Source organism: Bos indicus x Bos taurus, chromosome 19 (genome assembly GCF_003369695.1).
Source record: "Bos indicus x Bos taurus breed Angus x Brahman F1 hybrid chromosome 19, Bos_hybrid_MaternalHap_v2.0, whole genome shotgun sequence".
Lineage (NCBI taxonomy): Eukaryota > Metazoa > Chordata > Mammalia > Artiodactyla > Bovidae > Bos > Bos indicus x Bos taurus.
The window spans coordinates 22258323-22279838 of record NC_040094.1 but is presented as its reverse complement, the minus strand read 5'-3'; the positions used below and the strand labels follow the sequence as shown (position 1 = coordinate 22279838).

The 21516-nt window shown below is 41.0% G+C and overlaps 1 protein-coding gene and 1 long non-coding RNA gene across 5 annotated transcripts in view; one reads left to right on the top strand and one right to left on the bottom strand.

Annotated features, from left to right (window-relative positions):
• The first annotated feature begins 1 nt into the window (after window position 1).
• Window positions 2-11259, top strand: LOC113877787. Its single transcript, XR_003506814.1, has 2 exons — window positions 2-121; window positions 10989-11259. It is a non-coding gene; the product is annotated as an uncharacterized LOC113877787 (long non-coding RNA).
• The window catches only part of EFCAB5 (EF-hand calcium binding domain 5), an 85281-nt gene continuing 71752 nt past the window's right edge, over window positions 7988-21516 (bottom strand). For 3 of the 4 annotated variants that reach the window (XM_027518275.1, XM_027518274.1, XM_027518276.1), the window contains 4 exons: window positions 19697-19950; window positions 17902-18188; window positions 17423-17519; window positions 7988-9581 (listed from right to left, as the gene is read on the bottom strand). In XM_027518275.1, coding sequence (XP_027374076.1) covers window positions 9391-9581; window positions 17423-17519; window positions 17902-18188; window positions 19697-19950 — 829 coding nt within the window. In that variant the 3' untranslated portion in view covers window positions 7988-9390. Of the gene's footprint in view, window positions 9582-17422; window positions 17520-17901; window positions 18189-19696; window positions 19951-21516 lie in introns of those variants that run through there. The other variant, XM_027518277.1, reaches the window with a different exon arrangement.

Below are 21516 nucleotides of genomic sequence, written 5' to 3'. Positions count from 1 at the left end.
TGGCCGGCCTAGACCTCGCGTAGCCGCTGGGTTTGACTTTGGGTTACTTTCGCATTGCTGGGAATGGAGTCTTTATCCTTGGGAATTGTTTGAAAACCGACGGATTGCCTCGAAATCAGTGGTAAGAAAGGAATAACAAAATTTTAGGCCAGTGATTCCAAGAGTGTGGTCCCGGGAATTGGCATCCCCCGGCAATTTGTTAGAAATGGAAAATTTTGGCCCTGTCCCGTACCTACGGAATCAGAAACGCTGGGATGGGCCTGGAAATCTGAATTTTAACAAGTCCACCAGATAATCCTGATACTCTAGTTTGAAAACAACTGCTCTAGGCTGTCGAGTGTGTTTTTTTTTTTTTTTTAAACAATGTGTTTTTTTAACAAGGTATTTTTTGAACACCGTGGGGGTGTTCAGTGTAAGTATCCCTGGGTGGAAAAGATTCCCTGGAGGAGGAAATGACAACCCACTCCACTATTCTCGGCCTGGAAAATTCCATGGACAGAGCAGCCTGGTGGGCTACAGTCTGTGCTGTGCTGTGCTAAGTCGCTTCAGTCGTGTCCGATTTTGTGCGACCACATAGACGGCAGCCTACCAGGCTCCCCCGTCCCTGGGATTCTCCAGGCTAGAACACTGGAGTGGGTTGCCATTTCCTTCTCCAATGCATGAAAGTGAAAAGTGAAAGTGAAGTCGCTCAGTCGTGTCCGACTCTTAGAGACCCCATGGATCGCAAAGGGTCGGACATGACTGAGCACGCACCCATTCCTGGCTTAGGGTAACTTGATAGAAGATGAAAATCCATACGCTAAGTATATTACTATTGGACAGTAGTGATGAATAACAATACTATAGTGCCACTGGGTATAGAAAATAAAATCATACATGATATTAAAAAAAAATTTAATCACATTTCACGTGTGAACCCACTGTTTCTCGGCCCATGCCAAACTAGTTGTACAGTAGTCGAAGAGATCTTGTGAACTGCCGACAGAAGGACGTTTAAACCTCCAAGTGTAGTTGTGGATTTGTCTATTTCCCCTTTTACTCCTGTCGGGTTTTGTTTCACGTACTGCATTTTGAAGTTTTGTTATTAGATACTTGGGCTTCCCTGGTGGCTCAAATGGTAAAGAATCTGCCTGCAATGCTGGAGACCCAGTTTCAATCCCTGGGTGGGGAATATCCCTTGGAGAAGGGAATGGCTACCCACTCCGGTATTCTTGCTTGGAGAATTCCATGGACAGAGGAGCCTGGCGGGCTACATCCTCGAGGTAGCAAAAAGTTGAATGTGACTGAGCGACTAACTTTCCCTTCTACATATTTAAACATTTAGAGTTGTTGTGTCCTTTTATATTGACCCGTATAGCATTAAGAGGAGAAGGCAATGGCACCCCACACCAGTACTCTTGCCTGGAAAATCCCATGGACGGAGGAGCCTGGTAGGCTGCAGTCCATGAGGTCACTAAGAGTTGGACACGACTGAGCGACTTCACTTTCACTTTTCACTTTCATGCATTGGAGAAGGAAATGACACCCCACTCCAGTGTTCTTGCCTGGAGAATCCCAGGGATGGGGGAGCCTGGTGGGCTGCCGTCTATGAGGTCGCACAGAGTCGGACACGACTAAATCGACTTAGCAGCAGCAGCATACCATTAAAAAAGGATCCTCTTTATTTGTTTTTTATCTACTTAATCTAATATTAGTATTTATAACCAGCATTGGTTTTTAGCATAGTATATGCTTTCCCATCCTTTTACTTTTAACCTAATCAATTTGTGTCTTTTCATATAATATATAACTTTTAATATAAAGTGGATCTCTTGTTGCTAGCATGTTGTTGGGTGTTGCTTTTTATCCAGTATGGCGATTTCTTCCTTTTAAGTTGGTATGTAGAACGTTTTCATTAACGCAAGTATTAGTGTAGTTGCAGTTTGTTTTTTCCTTTTCCTGTCTGTCCTTTGTACCCTCCTCTGCCACTTTCCCCTTGACTTTGGATTAATCAATAAATTTTTATGACTTAGCTTAAGATTTTTATGATTCAATTTCTTTGTTGGTTTATTGGCCATACTTGGCTTTTTTTTTAATGTTTTTTGGCGAGGTTTTGCTATAAGTTTGCTGCTGCTGCTGCTGCTGCTAAGTCGCTTCAGTCGTGTCCGACTCTGTGCGACCTCAGAGACGGCAGCCCACCAGGCTCCGCCGTCCCTGGGATTCTCCAGGCAAGAACACTGGAGTGGGTTGCCATTTCCTTCTCCAAGGCATGAAAGTGAAAAGTGAAAGTGAAGTCACTCAGTCATGTCCGGCTCTTAGCGGCCCCATGGACTGCAGCCCACCAGGCTCCTCTGTTCATGGGATTTTCCAGGCAAGAGTAAGTTTCCTAGTATACATCTTTGTCACAATCTATCTTCAAGTAACAATGTACCACTCAAAAACTTTAAAAAGTATACTTCCAATTTCCCTCTCTGAAACTTTGTGCTGTATTTTGTCACAGCATTGTTATAACTTCTAACAATCTTATAAATGCACAATAAATTATTATTTTTCTTTAAACAATTACCCTTTAAGAATATTTTTAAATAAGAAAAATATGTTATTCCACAGGTTTACCATTTCTTGTGTCTTTGTATCTTTGTGTAGATCTTTATATCTTTGTGTAGTATAATTTTTTTTTTTTTTTAAGCAGGAAGGGGTGGGGTAGTAGAAGGAGGAATTGGATGAAGGTGGTCAAAGGGTACAAAGTTCCAGATAAATAAGTATTTGGATGTAATGCATAACATGATTAATATAATTGACTTGCTGTATGTTATATATGACAGTTGTTCACAGAGTAAATCCTAAGAGTTCTCGTCATAAGGAAAAATAGTTTTTATTTTGTATTTATGAGATGATGGATGTTCACTAAATTTACTGTAATCTTTTCATAATATATGTCAAATTATTATGCTATACACTATAAACTTATACAGTGCTGTATATTAATTGTATCTCAATAAAACTAGAAGAAAAAAGTTAAAAGAATCCACACATGTTCTATTAACTGTCAGAACAATTACATCATCACACATCAAGAAGGCTCTGGAAAGTTCTCTTGCACACTGTTGTGAGGATAAGAGTGAAAAAAGGCAAATAATGTCCTAGCATTGTTAGAAATATAGTTTTGACCTGGAAAATCCCCAAAGTGTTTTAGGGACCTGCAGGAGTCCACAAACCACACTTTAAGATCCACTCTTAAATGAATTAATGCTGAAACATACTATTATAGGAATTATATAACTTTGCATATAGGAATGTGCTGAATGTCTTTTTTTTTCAGACAGAAGCCAGATATGAAATCTTGGGGCACAGTGTAATAAAAGGATCTATCTATCTATATATATATATGTATACATACATACATGTATGGACTTCTCTGGTGGTGCAGTGGTTGAGAATCCACCTGTCAGTGTAGGGTACACAGGTTCAGTCCCTGGTCTGGGAAGATCCCACATGCCACGGGGCAGCTAAGCAAATGCCACAACTACTGAGCATACACACTGCAACTGCCGAAGCCCCAGGGCCCTAGAGCCTTCCTCCACAGCAAGAGAAGCCACTGTGATGAGAAACCCACGCACTGTAACTAAAGGGTAGCCCCCACTCACCATGCAACTAGAGAAAGCCCATGTACAGCAACGAAGACCCAGTGCAGCCAAAAATAAAAATGAGGGAAAAAAAATATAGAGACATACATTGCTTTCTGTCCCTGATTCCTGGTACAGATCTCCTAAAACCCTTGTGATTTCCTGAGTAATAAAAGCACGAAGAGCAATTTGTGTTTTGCTATTTGATCTTTGACCCTGGTCCCTGGTTCTCTGAGTGATAGGGTTTTTGTTTCAATGAGGTAACCCTGGATAGCATCTGATGGGAGCTTATCACCAGAGAGACCACATCATAATTAGAAGCTTGGAATTTTCTTTCCCACCCCTATCCTCAGGGAAGGAGAGAGGGTTTTAAACCAAATTAATGATTGGTCTTGCCTACATAATGAAGTTTCCATTAAGAAAACCCAATATATGGAATTCTGAGAGCTTCTGGGTTGGTGAAAATATCCACCTGCCATGAGGATGGTGCACCCCAACTTGATGAGGACAGAAATACCCTTCCTGACCTCACCTATATATCTCTATCTGGTTGTTTACATGTATACTTTATATCATATCCTGTATATAATAAATGTGTCAACATGAAAAGAGAAATAATTATAACTTACCACATGGCTAAGTCCTAAATAAGCATACATGATCATGATAATGCAAACACTGAATAAGCAGCTATTCTGATCTAAATTACAAGGTAGTTGGGAAGAATGAAGGAGTAGGAAGTGTGTGTGTGGAGAGGGGGATGCACACGCTGAGGAAGGAGCTAAATCTCTTGCATTCTGGGAGGTTAATAAATACTGCCTAATTCAGGAAAAAAAAAAAGCCACATGGCATGTTATTTTGCAACATGGAGGTGCATGTCAAAACTACAGCCAAAACAGGTTGGCAAACTTTTTGTGCAAAAGGTCAAATAGTAAATCTTTAGATTTTATGGGTCAGAAGTCTCTGGCAGCTACTCAACTCTGCCCAGGGGTGTGAGAAAAGTCACAGACCATTTGGGCATGACTTTTCTAATAAAACTATCATGACAGGCAACTGGCTAGATTTAGCTTGTACTGTTTATTAACTCTTGAGCTAAACGAATTGAAAATAGTTGACTCAGAAGCAAGGAAAATAGGGGTAAGGTGGAGCTGGGAAATGCTCTGGTTTTGACAGACCTTGTATGACAGAGGATTCTTGAAACTATGAGCATGTGTTACTTTGCTTAAAAAGAATTAGTAAAGGGTAAATAATAAAGCCGCCCACCCCCCCCCACCCCCCCCCCCACCCCCGCCCCCGGCCTGGGCTATCTGCTTCTTAAAGAGAATGAGTGGAGAATTAGTTACACAAAATCATAGGCTCAATATCCTATATAATTCGAACTTCTAAATTGGAATATTGGATTCTGTATTCTCCTGTTGCCTACAGGCTGTTCTAATGAAGCAGTTGTGAGGTTTTCCCAAAGCTAGAGGGCTGATTTCTCAGTGTTGCAGAGAGTTTGAGTTCTTCAATTACTTGGCCTGGTTTGCAGCAAGGCAGGTAGTTGCTACAGTGGACCAGAGACTTGAAGAAGTCTTCTAATATTTTGAACCTGTATTTGGGATCTTTAATGGGAGAAGTTGTAATGACAGAAGCAGAGTAAGCCAGTAAAAGGCAGCATCATCACTCCCATACTTCTGTTACACAACAGAGAATTCTGTCTTAGTCTTGCAGAGATAAGATTTCAAGCACAGAACAGTCAACTAGACTTGGATGCAAGACAACTGTAGGACCCTCAGCACCCAAACTTAAGGATCTTGATTTAACTTTTTGACACTAGTATTACTTATCCCTACTCTTTCATTCTCTGCTTCCTTTTGTGCGCACTCTTCCCTAACCAACTACAGTTGTCTCTAGAACAGGTTTGAACTTCTTGGCTCTACTCACACATGGATTTTTTTTTTTTTTCCCGGTAAATACGTACTGAATAACTACAGATCCATGGTTAGTTGAATCCCCAGAGGCAGAAGGCTGACCAGAGTTGTACGTGCATTTTTGACTGCACATTGGGTGGTTCACCCCTAACTCCAGTGTTGTTCAAGAGTCAACTGTACTCGCTTTTCTCAGCCTACAGGTTCGGCTAACTTGTGGTGTCTGGATGGCAGCATGCTTCAATTTGTTTAAAGCCTATGGTGACATTTTTGGCCTCTCTAAAAAACACCCTTCTAGACACTGCTCTATTGCTATTTCCCAGTTTGGTTTGTCAATGGTTTGGGTGCTTTTTATATTAGACTATTTCACAAATTGGTCTCCCTTTGGCAAGTGGTCAACCCCAATTCGAACAGCTGTGGCTACAGAATCAGGGTCACATGGAACAAAACTTGGCCACCTCGAGTGTTTCACCAGTTACGATCTGTGGGCAGGACAGTTTAAGCTCAGGCAGTAGACTGAGCAAAGGTAAAATAGGGTAATGACTAGGAGATGGAACACCCACCAAGGGGAATTACAATACCTACAGGAGAAAGAAATAGGCAGTATTTAATTAATTGAGCTTGTCTATTGAGGTCTTTATAATAAGATCATGTGGGGGAGAGCAGGAACATCGAGTTAAGGATGATGTAGGGTGGGGTTAGGGCTTCCCAGGTGGCGCTAGTGGTAAAGAACCTGCCTGCCTAATGCAGGAGATGTAAGAGACCATGGGTTCGATCCCTGGGTCAGGAAGATCTGGAGGCGGGCAACCCACTCCAGTATTCTTGCCTGGAGAATTCCATGGACAGAGGAGCCCAGAAGGCTATGGTTCATAGAGTAACACAGTCAGACACAATTAAAGTGACTTAGTACTCACGCAGGGTGGGGTTAGGTGGAGTGGCATTGCATAAAAACCTTACAGAAGAGGAATGAAAAGTCCCTAAATTACCTGCAAAGGGTCTTCTGAGTCAGTAATTGAGAATGTCTGTAGAAGTTAAGGGCTACTGGTTGCTTGATCACATTTAGATTAGGAAGGAATGGGAAGTCAGTCTCAAGAGACCACATATAATTCTTTTTATATAAAATATCCAGAATAGACAAACCCATAGAAAAAGCAAGATTTGTAGTTGCCTAAGACTGGAGTGAGAAAAATGGGGAGTATTGCTAAAGGTATGGAGTTTTTTATGGGGGTGATGAAAATCTTCTGAAATTGTTGTGAATAGTTCCACAATTATGTGAATATACTTAAAAACCATTTAGTTGTACACTTTAAGTATGTGAATTATATAGTATATGTGTTATATTTCAATAAAGCTGTTAAAAGGGCCAATAGGGGCTTCCAATTGAATTCCAATATCATTGTCTTGGGACATTTATTTTGTTCCTGGACCATGGAAAGCTGTAATTATTAATATAAAAGAAAGTGATATGGAAGGTCTTCAGTATGCAGTGTCATTGTTACCTATGCTGCTGCTGCTGCTAAGTTGCTTCAGTCGTGTCCAACTCTGTGCGACCCCATAGACGGCAGCCCACCAGGCTCCCCCGTCCCTGGGATTCTCCAGGCAAGAACACTGGAGTGGGTTGCCATTTCCTTCTCCAATGCATGAAAGTGAAAAGTGAAAGTGAAGTTGCTCAGTCATGTCTGACTCTTAGGGACCCCATGGACTGCAGCCTACCAGGCTCCTCCGTCCATGGGATTTTCCAGGCAAGAGTACTGGAGTGGGGTGCCATTGCCTTCTCCATTGTTATCTATAAGCTATAGAGAAATCTAAAAAAATAACCAGTTAATCAAGTCTGAGCTTCTGAAGTATATGTAAATACAAGTAAATCAATAAATCTACTGAGTCAAATAAATAGACTTAACCATAAATCAACATTTAAATTTTAGTCAAGTACAAATAACATCCTCTTCACTAAAAAAATAAGTATCTGGTGTCAAGGGATAGGATTTTACTTGAATGATAGTCAAATCCAAGCAATCTGCCTTGTCGGTTGCTTAATTTTAAAGTAGTTTCCAGGGGCTTGCCTGGTGGTCCAGTGGCTAAGACTCCACACTCCCAATACAGGGGGCCCAGGTTCAATCCTTGGTCAGGGAAGTAGATCTCATGTGCTACAAGTAAGAGTTCACATGTTGCAACTCAAGATCCCGCATGCCAAAACTAAGACCTGGGGCAAGCAAACAAATAAATAGATTAAAAATAAATAAAGTCATTCCCAAAAGAATGATAGCACAATTGTTAGCCTAGTGAAGTTTGGAAAGTGTTGATGAAATATCTAGCGTACTGCCAAAAGCAATAAAACAGAAGTCGACACGTGAAGTTGCTCAGTCCTATGCGACTCATGGAGACTGTAGCCTACCAGACTCCTCTGTCCATGGCATTTTCCAGGCAAGAGTACTGGAGTGGGTTGCCATTTCCTTCTCCAGGGGATCTTCTTGACCCAGGGATCGAACCCAGCTCTCCTGCATTGTGGGCAAATGCTTCGCCCTCTGAGCCACTAGGGAAGCCCAACAGGACACGTGGGTGCCTCTTACTCATTGTAACCTAGCTAACTCACTCTTTGAGCTTATTTCCTTGTTTATGAAATGGGGATAATCATGTTGAGTCTGCCAACCCTGCATGTTTGGGAGGATCAGATGAGCTAGGATGTGAAAATACTTCAAGATAAAATGTCATGCAGATGTGTGATATTTGTTATCATTAAGCTGCATGCCATTTAGTTATTAATAACTTAATTCCCATCACGATGGATCAACAGGTCACAGTCTGCAAAAATTTTCCCTCCTTGCTGCCTAAAATGCTATTTGTATTCACAGTGGACCCCTTAAAAGCTTGTTCTGAAGCCATTAGAGTGTGTGGCTATCAGTTTAATATCTTCAAGAACATTGTTCCTAGAAATGTTGCAGCAAATGCCCTGAAAAGCTCACTTCCAAATATGAAACAGGGTTATAGGTTAAAACTGGGCATGGGACCAGCCAAGAGATGAAGGCTGGTAAATAACATTGCCATCTTATCACCAGAGGTTAGAAAGGGACCTCCAGTCTCAAATTATAAGATGTTTGGAACGCATTACATTTTGTCAACCAAATAAAGAAAATGAAGTTTAATTTCCCAAAATTTTATTAAAAATGGACTCTGTCATCAGATATCTTACTGCAAAGATGAAATCTCACAACAGGGCAGTAAAGTTTGCTGTAATAACAAGATTTAAATAAATATAAATTCTGCAGTTCTTGAACTCATGAAGATTTTGTTAGAAAAAGGTTTTTTTCCCATGAGTCATGGGCAAACATTTCCCCAGATTTTCTATTTATTGAAATAACTTTTAAACTTGTTAGGGTAAGTGGGGGTGAGGGAGTGGAGATGGGAGCAGAGAGGATGTGGTGCTCATAAAAGCCTTTGAAAAATTAGAAAAACAATTCCCAGTCCATTTCTTAAAATCTTTATTATATTTTTTTTGATGTAAAAACTGTGCTCTTTTGATGTAAAAACTGCCATTTTCCCCCTAAATACTCATCTGTTCTTTACTTTGTACCTGAAAAGAATTGCAATAACTCACTCAACCAACCATAATAGGCCCACAGCAGATAAAATGCTAAAACTAAAAAGAAACTTTAAAATATGTTCTTTAACATACATTTGGTTATGGCTACCTTAACTGCAAATTTTCTTAGATCAAATTTCTCCCTCGGAGGCACTTTTGGTTTTAGAAAGTGCTGAGGTAAAGGTCTAGGAGAAAAATATGTCTATGTGGCACTCCTTTCCAATTGAAAATATTTTTATAGTTAACAAGCAAAACTGAACATGACAAAAATACCCTAAATATAGTAGCAATTCCATTATCATTTCCCTGGCAAGCTTCCCCCTGGCATTTTTGCATACACACAGGAGTCAGTCTTGGATGGCAGTGGGGGGGGGATAGCGCTACTTATTTTTTTGTTTAGCTTTATGAGAGCTAAACAGATGTGTGCCCAGTGGTATAAGTATTCGATGGCAGAATTACCAAATTTCCATACTTCAATTCGAGAATGATCTGTACCAAAAAAAAAAAAAGTGTTAGTTTTGTACTTTTATTACTGAAATATATTTTAATACTGAGATATAAGAAAAATTATGACAGAAGTTCATTAGATATATTTTGAGTCAAAACCATAGCAGAATCTTGTTTATGTAATTATAGGAAAATGGATAAATTAATTTTGGTATATTCATATAATGGATCTCAACCCAGGGCTCAAACCTGGGTCTCCTGCATTCCAAGTGAGTTCTTTACCATCTGAGCCACCAGGGAAGCCCTATAATGGAACCCTATGCAGCATTTAACATATTCAATATGACCAAATTTAAGACCTGTTTAATGACTTATCCTGGAGAATGTTTTATGTGCTCTTTAGTAGAATGTGAATTCTGCTGCATTTGGTTAGAATATTCAGTATTTGTCTGCTAAGTAAATTTAGTCTAATGTTTTATTTAAGGTTGATGTTTCCCTGTTGATTATCTGGATGATCTATCCATTGATGAAAATAGGGTATTAAATTTTTCTACTATTACTATGTTGCTATATATTTTTTAGGTCTGTTAATATTTGCTTTATGTATTTAGATGATCCTAAATGGGTCCATGGGGTCCCTAAGAGTCGGACACGACTGAGCGACTTCACTTTCACTTTTCACTCTCATGCATTGAGGAAGGAAATGACAACCCACTCCAGTGTTCCTGCCTGGAGAATCCAGGGACAGGGGAGCCTGGTGGGCTGCCGTCTATGGGGTCACACAGAGTCAGACACAACTGAAGCGACTTAGCAGCAGCAGCAGCAGCATGCAGCGTTTAGCAAAGAACTAGAGCTGAGCTACATACGTCATTGTGGATATTTCAAAAACATATTGTTAAGGGAACTTCCCTGGTGGTCCAGTGGCTAAGACGCCTAGCTCCCAATGCAAGGGGCTTGAGTTCCATCCCTGGCCAAGGAACTAGATCCCACATGCCACAACTAAGACTCAGCAGTAACTATGTTTTTAGAAACATACTGTTGAGAACAAAAATAAGCTGTATAATAATATGTTCTTTTGGATACAGTTAAAAACAATTTTAAAACCTGTAAAATAATATTATATTGTTTATGGATTCATATAAACACCAAATTCATAATAGTATTAGCTCTAGGGAGGAGAAGAAGAGAATGAAATATGGGAGAAGCATAGAAATTCTCAACTATTCCTGTAATGTTTTCTTTCTTTAAAAAAAAGTCTGGCTCAAAAACATATTAAGAATATGGTTCTGTAATGACTACACAGGTATTAGTCTCTAACCTCTATGTTTGAAATATTTCCTAATTAAAAATTATTTTTAAAGCTATAATCACTGCACACCAAAATATTTCATTTGTTAAACTGCAAACTATTTTTTAAAAATTACTTTTGGGACTTCCTTGGTGGTACAGTGGATAGAAGTCCACCTACCATGCAAGGGACAAGGTTTCCATCCCTGGTCCAGGAAGATTCCACGTGCCACGGAGCAACTAAAGTCCAGGAGCCACAACTACTGAAGCCCATGTGCCTAGAGCCGGTGCTCCGCAACAAGAGAAATCACTGCAGTGAGAAGTCTGTGCACCTCAACAAAGAGTATTCCCCACTCACCACAAGTACAGAACGCCCACGCACAGCAAGGAAGACCAGGACAACAAAGAATAAATAAAATTTTTTTAAAAATTACTTTTTTCAGGAGTCAGTCAGTCAATGACTATTCAAATAGAATGGTCCAATGGAAAGAGAATGTACTTAAACAGATCTGGGTTCTAATCTTGGCTCAACTCCAACTAGTTTTGTGACCTTGAAAAGTCTCTTAATTGCCTTGAGCCTGTTTCTTCTTCCACAAAACAGATACCTCAGAATTGTTATGGGGATCAAAGAGGAAAGACATGCAAAAACCTGTCAAAGAGTAGTTGCTCAAAAAAATATGTTCATTCTTTCAGGTCCCTTCTACCCTCGGGTCTATGTTTAACTTTTTTGTTACTTCTAGTGGCTAATACAGTTCCTAACCCAATAAATGTTTATTGATTTGACTTGAATCAAACCATTACATGATATTTATAATCAAATAAAAGGGCTTCCCAGGTAGTGTAGTGGTAAAGAATCCACCTGCCAATTTCGGAGATGCAAGAGACATGGGTTTGATCCCTGGGTAGGGAAGATCCTCTGGAGTAGGAAATGGTAACCCCTCCAGTATTCTTGCGTGGAAAATTCCACGGACAGAGGAGCCTGGTAGGCTTCAGTCCGTGGGGTCGCTAAGAGTCGGACACGACTGAGCGACTTCCCTTTCACTTTTCACTTTCATGCATTGGAGAAGGAAATGGCAACCCGCTCCAGTGTTCTTGCCTGGAGAATCCCAGGGACGGTGGAGCCTGGTGTGCTACAGACCATGGGGTTGCAAAGGGTCAGACATGACTGAGCACACATGTATACACATTATTGATTAATAAGAGATTTTAAATATTGTTTTCTATCCAATAGCTCATTAATAACAATGACAATTATGTCACTCATGGTTGTCAATTAGGATGACAAAACAGAACGTATTTCCTTGTCTTCTATCAACGTGAAGGAACAAGTTTCCCTGAATTAGGTTAAGATTTTCTGTGGTTCTCAAGGTATCACTACCACAAAAGGTACAATGTGGAACAGGAAAGGCACATAAAATATGGAAAACATACTCAAATCTCAATTTTTATTTGACGCTCACTGTATAAAACATGTGAGTGCAATTTTCTAAAGTTTCCTCTTTTAACACACACACAGAAGCACTGTCTTTTTTCTCAATTGTAAGTGTTTAATAAATGTTGATTGAAACAACATTGTGGAATAATTAAGTTAGGCTTTTCAAATATTGAAGTCTTTTCAGATTATAGCTCAGTAACATTAGTGACAATTACGAATAAAAATGAAAGCAGATGTCAGACATGAGAGCACCTAGAAAATACCTGATTCATATCATATGAGTAACACTAGACCAATTAACATACATACTTAAAATATTGAGATGCATTTGTTGATCCCTTTTTGTATTAACTTCCTGGAAGCTTTAAAAGTTAATGCTATAGGCTGAAAAATGTCCCAATGTTACAAGTCTAAATTAAAGTACACCCTGCTGCTGCTGCTGCTGCTAAGTCGCTTCAGTCGTGTCCGACTCTGTGCGACCCCATAGACGGCAGCCCATCAGGCTGCACCGTCCCTGGGATTCTCCAGGCAAGAACACTGGAGTGGGTTGCCATTTCCTTCTCCAATGCATGAAAGTGAAAAGTGAAAGGGAAGTCGCTCAGTCGTGTCCGACTCTTAGCGACCCCATGGACTGAAGCCTACCAGGCTCCTCCGTCCATGGGATTTTCCAGCCAAGAGTACTGGAGTGGGGTGCCATTAGAACAATTCTAAAACCAGTCCTGACTAATTTTCTGAGATATAACAGCTCTGCTGCTCTCCACAGCCTTTATTCTGCCTTTTCCAAATCCCCATTAAGAGCTCTGTTGCACTGATGCCTGCCAGTGCTCTTATCTGACATCCAGATGAACAGACCCCTATCTGCAGCCATTATTAAGCTAGTAGGCCATCTCCATGGTGATTTAAGGACGTGAGGATGGGGGGCAAAGTCGCTCCATTTCACAAGCCCCTGTTGCTTATTTCCTGTCTTATTGTTACCGGGGACAGAAGCTCCGAACCTGTCTGGGCGAAGGTTCCTGTTTCCCTGTCCTGTTCCCAATGAGAGATTTATGGCTTAACAACTGGCTCTAATGATTCCTCTATTGAAGGAAGCCTCCATCGGTCCGCGGGTTTCCCATTAACAACGGTTGAGTGTTACTGCCCTCTTGTGGTGGATAGATGCCAGCTCTTTGCATTTCAGCAGAGAGCCAGTGTGCACAGATTAATTCTTCCTTGGTAAAGGTTATAGTAAATTATTTGAATATATCTGAGTTTAAAAAATTGCTGGCTCAACCTTTGAATCTGTTTATGAACCGATTAATTCAGAAACATTTTATGTTTTTTTTTTTTTTGTAGATTCTAGCTTAATCAAACTTTTAATTATATAGGAAATTCATTCTGCTGAAAACATTGGGTCATTTTAAGATATTTCTAATTAAAATTCCATTTTATGAATCTCTGCTTTAACATTAGATTAAGTTAAAAGCTTTGGGAATGAAAGACAATTAGATGTGCGAGGCAAAAAAGAATGAAGTTCTTAAGCTTCAAGTTCAAAGTTAATGTGTAGCTGCTCCTTTCAACTAACAACTAACCCAAGATCAGTGAGCAGTATTTCTTTTTTCAAATTTTTCATTTATTTACTTGTTTTTTGGCTGTGCTGGGTCTTTGCTGCTGCTTGGGCTTTTCTCTAGTTGCAGTGAGCTGAGGCTGCTCTCTAGTTGGGCACCCAGGCTTCTCATTGCAGTGGCTTCTCTTGTTGCAGAGCACAGTCTCAATAGTTGTGGTGCGTGGGCTCAGCTACTCCCTGGCATGTGTAATTTTCCCAGATCAGGGATTGAATCCATGTCTTCTACATTGGCAGGCGGACTGTACACCACCGAGCCACCAGGGAAGCTCTAAGCAGTATTTATTGAACGCTCTTCTCTTCATCATTAGTTCTCTTAATTGCAGTTCTTTTATTTCTGCTGTTTCACATACCCTCTACCACCTCTTAACATTACTGCCACATACGATGAGCTGAAGGTCCATGCAACATCGTACTTAAAAGGGTATATGTGTGTCAGTTTCAATCAGTTTTTGTGTAGGTAGGAGAATTCTTATTTTCCATGACAGTCAGGGACCTAATATGTCTCTAATTTACGTGGTCCTGAAGGTACTGCAGAGTGCTGCTTCCAGTTTGTCGGGCAAGAGTTCATGTTAAACGAGGAGGTAAAACCAAATTTTTTCCTGAGTTATCAAACCTTGGGTGGAAGTTTATTCCAGGCCTAACTGAGTTCTTGCAAATATAGTAGTCTTATTCCAGTTGAAGCATAATTTCTATACAGTATCACATTGTACTGACTTTTTTTTCACGATGTAGTTATAAATCAAATTATGTATGAATTTAAATAAATGCAATTTATCTTTACAAAAATTCATACTTCTGTGCAATGGCTTCCAAACTCTTTGACTATGTACCTCTGTAAGTTAACAAATGTAAAAGGTTGAGACAATGTCTCAGAAAGTGAAACAAAGAAGATGGAAAATAGGAGAGAAACTATAGGGATTTTGGAGGCTTAATCTAGGATTTCCCATGTCTGAATAATAGGAGTTGCAAAGAAGGAACACAGAAAAGGGAGGGCAGGGCCTCCTCTAACCTCTAGGTCATTTTTGTGTGAATGGATGAATGCACACAGCTTGGTGAACAGAAAAAAGTGTGTGAAGGAGGTGCCCCTCTTCCAAGCAGACGTAAGTGTAAGCTGAAGCCCACAGTATCGTGAATGGAACCCTAGTTAGGTCTCAGCTCCCCACCCCCTCAGCAGAGTACATTTGTGCAGTACACAAACTGCACAGCCATGTGCAGCAACCTTGATGTCAGGGAGGAAATCATTGGGATGTAAGGACCTGCGTTTCACAGTTGAAAAGGCCCAGGGAGTGTTCAGATCAATGGACGAAAATAGACCTGCGTGGATAAGAAAGTGTGGTATATATACACAATGGAATATTACTGAGCTATAATCACTCATTTGAGTCAGTTCTAATGAGGTGGATGAAACTGGAGCCTATTACACAGAGTGAATAAGTCAGAAAGAAAAACACCAATACAGTGTATTAACGTATATACATGGAATTTGGAAAGACGGTAACGACGATCCTATATGCCAGGCAGTAAAAGAAACACAGATGTAAAGAACATGCTTTTGGACTATGTGGGAGAAAGCGAGGGTGGGATGACTTGAGAGAAGAGCCCTGAAACATGTATATTACCATATGTAAAGTAGATGACCAGTACAAGTTTGATGCATGAAGCAGGGCATTCAAAGCCAGTGCTCTGGAACAACCCAGAGGGATGGGATGGGGAGGAAGGTGGGAGCGGGGTTCAGGATGGGGAGACAGACACATGTGCACCCATGGATGATTCATGTCGATGCATGGCAAAAGCCACCACAATATTGTAAAGAAATTATCCTCCAATTAAAATAAATATAATAATTTTTTAAAAGATATATCATTTTGAAGTTTCACGGTCGTGGGGATAAAGCAGTGATTCTATAGCTTCTGGAGAGAAACAAAACAAGTCACATGCGCAGAATCAAAAAGGCTTCAGACTTCAACAGCAAGCCTGGAAATTTCCAAATTTCTACTGACAATGGGGCTATTTCCTCAAAAAGTTAGCCAGAAGTTCCCATCTGTGAAAGTGTTAACTGCTCAGGCATGTCCAGCTCTTTGCAACCCCAGGGACTACACATGGCTCCTCTGTCCATGAAATTCCTAAGGCAAGAATACTGGAGTGGGTTGCCACTCCCTTCTCCTGGGGAACCTCCTGATCCAGGGATCACACCCAGGTGCCCTGAATTGCAGGCAGATTCTTTACCATCTGAGCCACCAGGGAAGCCCCCTGTTTTCCTTAAACGACCCCTTAAAAGCAGCGAGAACTGTTAACACCTGGGAATGCAGAGGTGCCTGTGAATCAGCCACCAGCCATGAGGCTACATAGAAGCCATAGTCTTCACTCACACCACTCTTGGTCCACATTAATTCATGTTAACTGCTATGTGAACCTCGTGTCTAGCATTCCCAAACTGCTGGGAGTATCTCTCCTTTCTAAGCCAGAACATCTCTCTCTCTCTCATCCACCCACTGCTTCCTGCTTCCACAGACAACCTGAGGAGTGTGGGCTGTCTTCCTCTGGGTGGCTTTTTCCTATCTCTTGTCCTAGGAATCTGGTTCCAAGCCTCTCTGTCTACTATATGTGTCCCAGAAGTCCAGAAACCCTTTGTCTGGAGGATCCAAAGAGAATGGGGGAGAGGGAGACAAGGCTTAGTGAGGGATTTTTACAGAGCCATTTCCCCAATCAATGATTAGTTTAACATCTTTTTTTTTTTTTTTTTAAGAAAGAATAAGTTCATTGTTTACTGTTCCATTCACGTAAACAGCCTCAGGTCTCTGGTGGGATAACACACCCACATGGAGGAATGTGTGCTTGTGCATGTATATTTATGGCATGTGAGATCTTAGTTCCCTGACCAGCGATGGAACCCATGCCCCCTGCATTGGGAGAGCAGAGTCTTAACCACCTGCTGATGCTCCTTCCAAAAAGTCTACATTACTAGTCTGTAAAGACTCATGCTCTATTGTTTTATTTGGTTCTTCATGGAAACTAAAGATCATAGCTGCCTTTTCGCTTAACAAACTTGGCTTCTAGCCTTACTGCAGCCTCCATTTGCTTTTTTTTTTTTTTTTAAGAATTTTGAATATGGAGTCATTAAGTGGGAGATAGAGGTGCTTCTGAATTCTCATGTGCATGGCACAGATAGTCACTATGGGGATTGCAATAGATTATAGACAATGCCCTTACTTTTAGAAGACTATAATCAGAACTATTTCCCCCTAAAAATTGAATTTTGGGTGCTTTGGGGCTTCCAGGTGGCTCAGTGGTAAATGCCAATGCAGGAGATGTGGGTTCGATCCCTGAGTTAGAAAGATCCCCTGGAGTAGGAAATGGCAATCCACTCCAGTATTCTTGCCTGGAAAATTCCATGGACAGAGGAACCTGGCGGGCTACAGCCCATGGGGTTGCAAATAGTCTGACACGACTGAGCACACATGCATGCTGGGCCACTGTATTCTAATAAAAATCTCTGGATTGCAACTATATTTTGTTGCTGTTGGTATAGATTTAGAATATAATTAAGTGGAAACTTACTTTCAAAGTATTCAGCAATGAGCCTTAAATTAACTTTCAGTTCCATAGCAGTTGGATCAAAGTCACAAATATTTTCGACTAACTGTTGGTTTACGTACTGTAAACAAAGAACAAAAATCGTGGAATCATCAAGTGGAAGGAGAGTGCCTGATTCCTAAGTTTACACAATTCCATTTATACACACTTTGAAACAGGCAAAATCAATCTATGGTGTTAGACATCAGGATTCTGGTTACCCTTGGGGTGTGAGAGAGAGAGAGTGTGTGTGTGCGAGGCTGGTGATGGGGAGGTTTGTAAAAAGGAAGGCTTTGGGGATGCCACTCCTGTTCTTGTTCCAGGTGCCTCTTACATTCATTGTGTAAAAATTCTTGCCTTTGTGTATCAAGGATTTGTGCAATTAAGATTTGTATATCTTAACTCATGTAGGTTATTCTTCAATGAAGAGTTTTTTTTTTTTTTTTTTTTTTAATGAAACTTACCAGTTTACAGTGATCCCAACTTTCTAAGTCACTTGATGATTTCAACTCTGGATGAAAGAACACGATAATCCCTTTCAGGATGTCTTGTACTAATTTTATGTTGGCTTTCAGATCCTGGGACTGGCTGTCTGGCGGGGCTTTGACTTCCGCCAGAGGGTCATAATCATGCAGCAATAGTGACACAAAGTCCGAGGATGTAAGTAGACTGAGGCACTCCTGTAGCTCCTGTAGCATGACTCTGAAGAAGAGAATGCCTGCCCGCTGTACTTCTCCCACACTTTCAATCTCTAGAATAACAGAAAGACATCCCACACGGCTGTTCAGAACACATACTACTTTTTCACAGGATTCTGAATGTAATATAGCAAACCTTTGTTTTCTTTTTAGGAAAAAAAGACTATATCCTATAGCGTTAAACAATCTTAGTTTCTCCAGTCATGAAATCAAAAGGCAAAAATGGAATCCCACCTGTGGGGTTCACAGGCAGAGGCTCTGAGAAAAGGTGAAACCTTTATTTGTAGCTAAACCTTGCTTTGAAACCTACTTTCACCCTTATTAGTTCAGTTGTCTCTCTGAGCCCCCTTTTCATTTTTCTGTGAGAAGAGTTGATCCCTACTTTCCCGTTAAGCTGTGGAAATTAACAGGAGATGGTACATGGAAAAGTGCTTAGTCCCAGGTCTTACACATAGTGGATGCTCAAAAGATATGAATTTTCCTTTCTTTCTCCTTTTTATCCCACACTGTGTAATGGCTAGAAGTGTTTCAGCTTTATCCAACAGTGTTACTCTACTAATTCTATTTATTCCAATCTTGGTAGTGAAAGGTTTCCATGCTTTCGTCTTCCCTCCCTTCTGCCTACACTGATTTTGTGGTAAGAGTAGCCTGGTGGAAGTGGAATCACAAGGATTGGGGTCTGTTCTTGGCTCTGCAGTAGCTTGCTCTTGGACCTTTACTTTGACAGACCTTAGCTCCTTTCTCTGTAAAATGAGATGTTCCTGTGAGTTAATGCTGTGAGGGCTTCCCAAGTGGCCCAGTGCTAAAGAATCCACTTGCCATTCAGGAGCCACAGGTTTGATCCCTGGGTCAGGAAGATCCCCTGGAGGAGGAAATGGCAACCTTCTTCAGTGTCCTTGCCAGCATAATCCCATGGACAGAGCAGGCTCGGATCACAAAAGAGTCAGACACAAATGAGCATGCAAGCACACTGTGGTGGAAAGAGCACCCAAACTGGGGTGGAGATCCAGCCTTTACCACTGGTCAACTGTGTGATTTGGTGCACTTCCCTTGTCTGTAAAATGAAATAATCACCATTCACCTCCTAGAGTTATGATAAGGACTAATTGAAATACCATATTTAAAGTGCTTGACACATGATGTGGCATTTAATAAATGCTACTTCTATATTGCCATTATGAGTCCTTCAACTCTAAAACCATGACTCTAGGCAAGAAAACGGAGAAGGCGATGGCACCCCACTCCAGTACTTTTGCCTGGAAAATCCCATGGACGGAGGAGCCTGGTGGGCTGCCGTTTATGGGGTGGCACAGAGTTGGACACGACTGAAGCGACTTAGCAGCAGCAGCAGCAGCAGGCAAGAAAATGTGATTCCTTACCCTTTGCTCTAACATATAGGCCAGACTAATCAGTCCAAGACTGAATGAAGGAAATCCTTCCATGTGGAAAGATCTGTACTTTGCAACAATTCATTTTAGAAAATGCATCCTTCATTGTATTGTCTGATTTCCCCCAAACTTATTAAATCTATGAATTCAGACAGTTGCCGCATTCACAATACCTAGGATATAGTTTTTCTTTATTTCTCCAGATAATTCGCCCAGTATTTCACTGCAGGCAAGCTGGATCACCTTCAGCATTTTCTGTAGATCTTTAAACTCTCGATACAACAACATCTTACTCTTGCCAATGTTAACATCGAGAACTCCCAAAGCTTCTCCTGTTCTCTCACGAAGTGGAACTACGATGTGGTTTTCTCCACAGACAGAGGCCAAAACAACTCCTGAACTGTCTGTGCACTTAAAGAGGAAATCTCTGAAACCAAAACCAAATAAACATAAGGAGGGTATAAAATAAAAGCCTGTTCACAACATTCCACCTAGACACACTGAATCACCTCCTCTTGTGCCTACTATACTCGAGCCATACCAGCCCTTGTTGCTATTTCATCTGCCTGACACATTCCACCCCTTAAATTCTCAGGGCTCAGCTCCCTCAGCTCCCCATAAAGAAACGCACCCTGACCCCTGTGATCTAAAGTAGCTGCACCAGAGTCAGACTCCATCCAGCTCAGTTCAGTTCAGTCGCTCAGTCGTGTCCGACTCTTTGCAACCCCATGGACACAAAGACTTCCCTGTCCATCACCAATTCCCAGAGTTGACTCAAACTCATGTCCATTGAGTCGGTGATGCCATCCAACCATCTCATCCTCTGTCATCCCTTTCTCTTCCTGACTTCAATCTTTCCCAGCATCAGGGTCTTTTCAAATGAGTCAGTTCTTCTCATCAGGTGGCCAAAGTATTGGAGTTTCAGCTTCAACATCAGTCTTTCCAATGAACACTAAGGACTGATTTCCTTTAGGATGGACTGGTTGGATCTCCTTACAGTCCAAGGGACTCTCAAGAGTCTTGTCCAACACCACCATTCAAAAGCATCAATTCTTCAGTGCTCAGCTTTCTTTATAGTCCAACACTCACATCCATACATGACTACTGGAAAAACCATAGCCTTGACTAGACAGACCTTTGTTGGCAAAATAATGTCTCTGCTTTTTAATATGTTGTCTAGGTTGGTCATAGCTTTTCTTCCAAGGAGAAAGCATCTTTTAATTTCATGGCTGCAGTCACCATCTGCAGTGATTTTGGAGCCCCCCAAAATAGTCTGCCACTGTCTCCACTGTTTCCCCATCTATTTGCCATGAAGTCATGGGACCAGATGCCATGATCTTAGTGTTCTGAATGTTGAGCTTTAAGCCAACTTTTTCACTTTCCTCTTTCACTTTCCTCAACAGGCTCTTTAGTTCTTCTTCACTTTCTGCCATAAGGGTGGTATCATCTGCATATCTGAGGTTATTGATCTTTCTCCTGGCAATCTTGATTCCAGCTTGTACTTCTTCCAGCCCAGTGTTTCTCATGCATGATGTACTCTGCATATAAGTTAAATAAGCAGGGTGACAATATACAGCCTTGACATACCCCTTTTCCTATTTGGAACCAGTCTGTTGTTCCATGTCCATCTGCTTTGCCTTATTTTTAAAATTTTATTTATTTGGCTGTGCCGGGTTTTAGTTGCAGCATGCAGGATCTAGTTCCCTGACTAGAGAAAGAACCTGGGCCCCCTGCATTGAGAGTGCTGAGTCTTAGCCACTGGACCTCCAGAGAAGTCCAATTCTGCCTTACTGTCTTTACTATAGACTTGTCCTTAACTGAGGGTATTCATTTTTTGTTTATGTAGTGTCCAGTAAGTCTTGGTTGAATGCCCAAAGAAGGATGAATGTGTTAGGTCAGGTTCTCTAGAAGCAGAGCCTGAGAAAGGGATGCTCTGTGCCAATTATTCACTGAGGGAGTGCTTTCAGGAGAAACCTTTGAAGGTCTGAGGCAA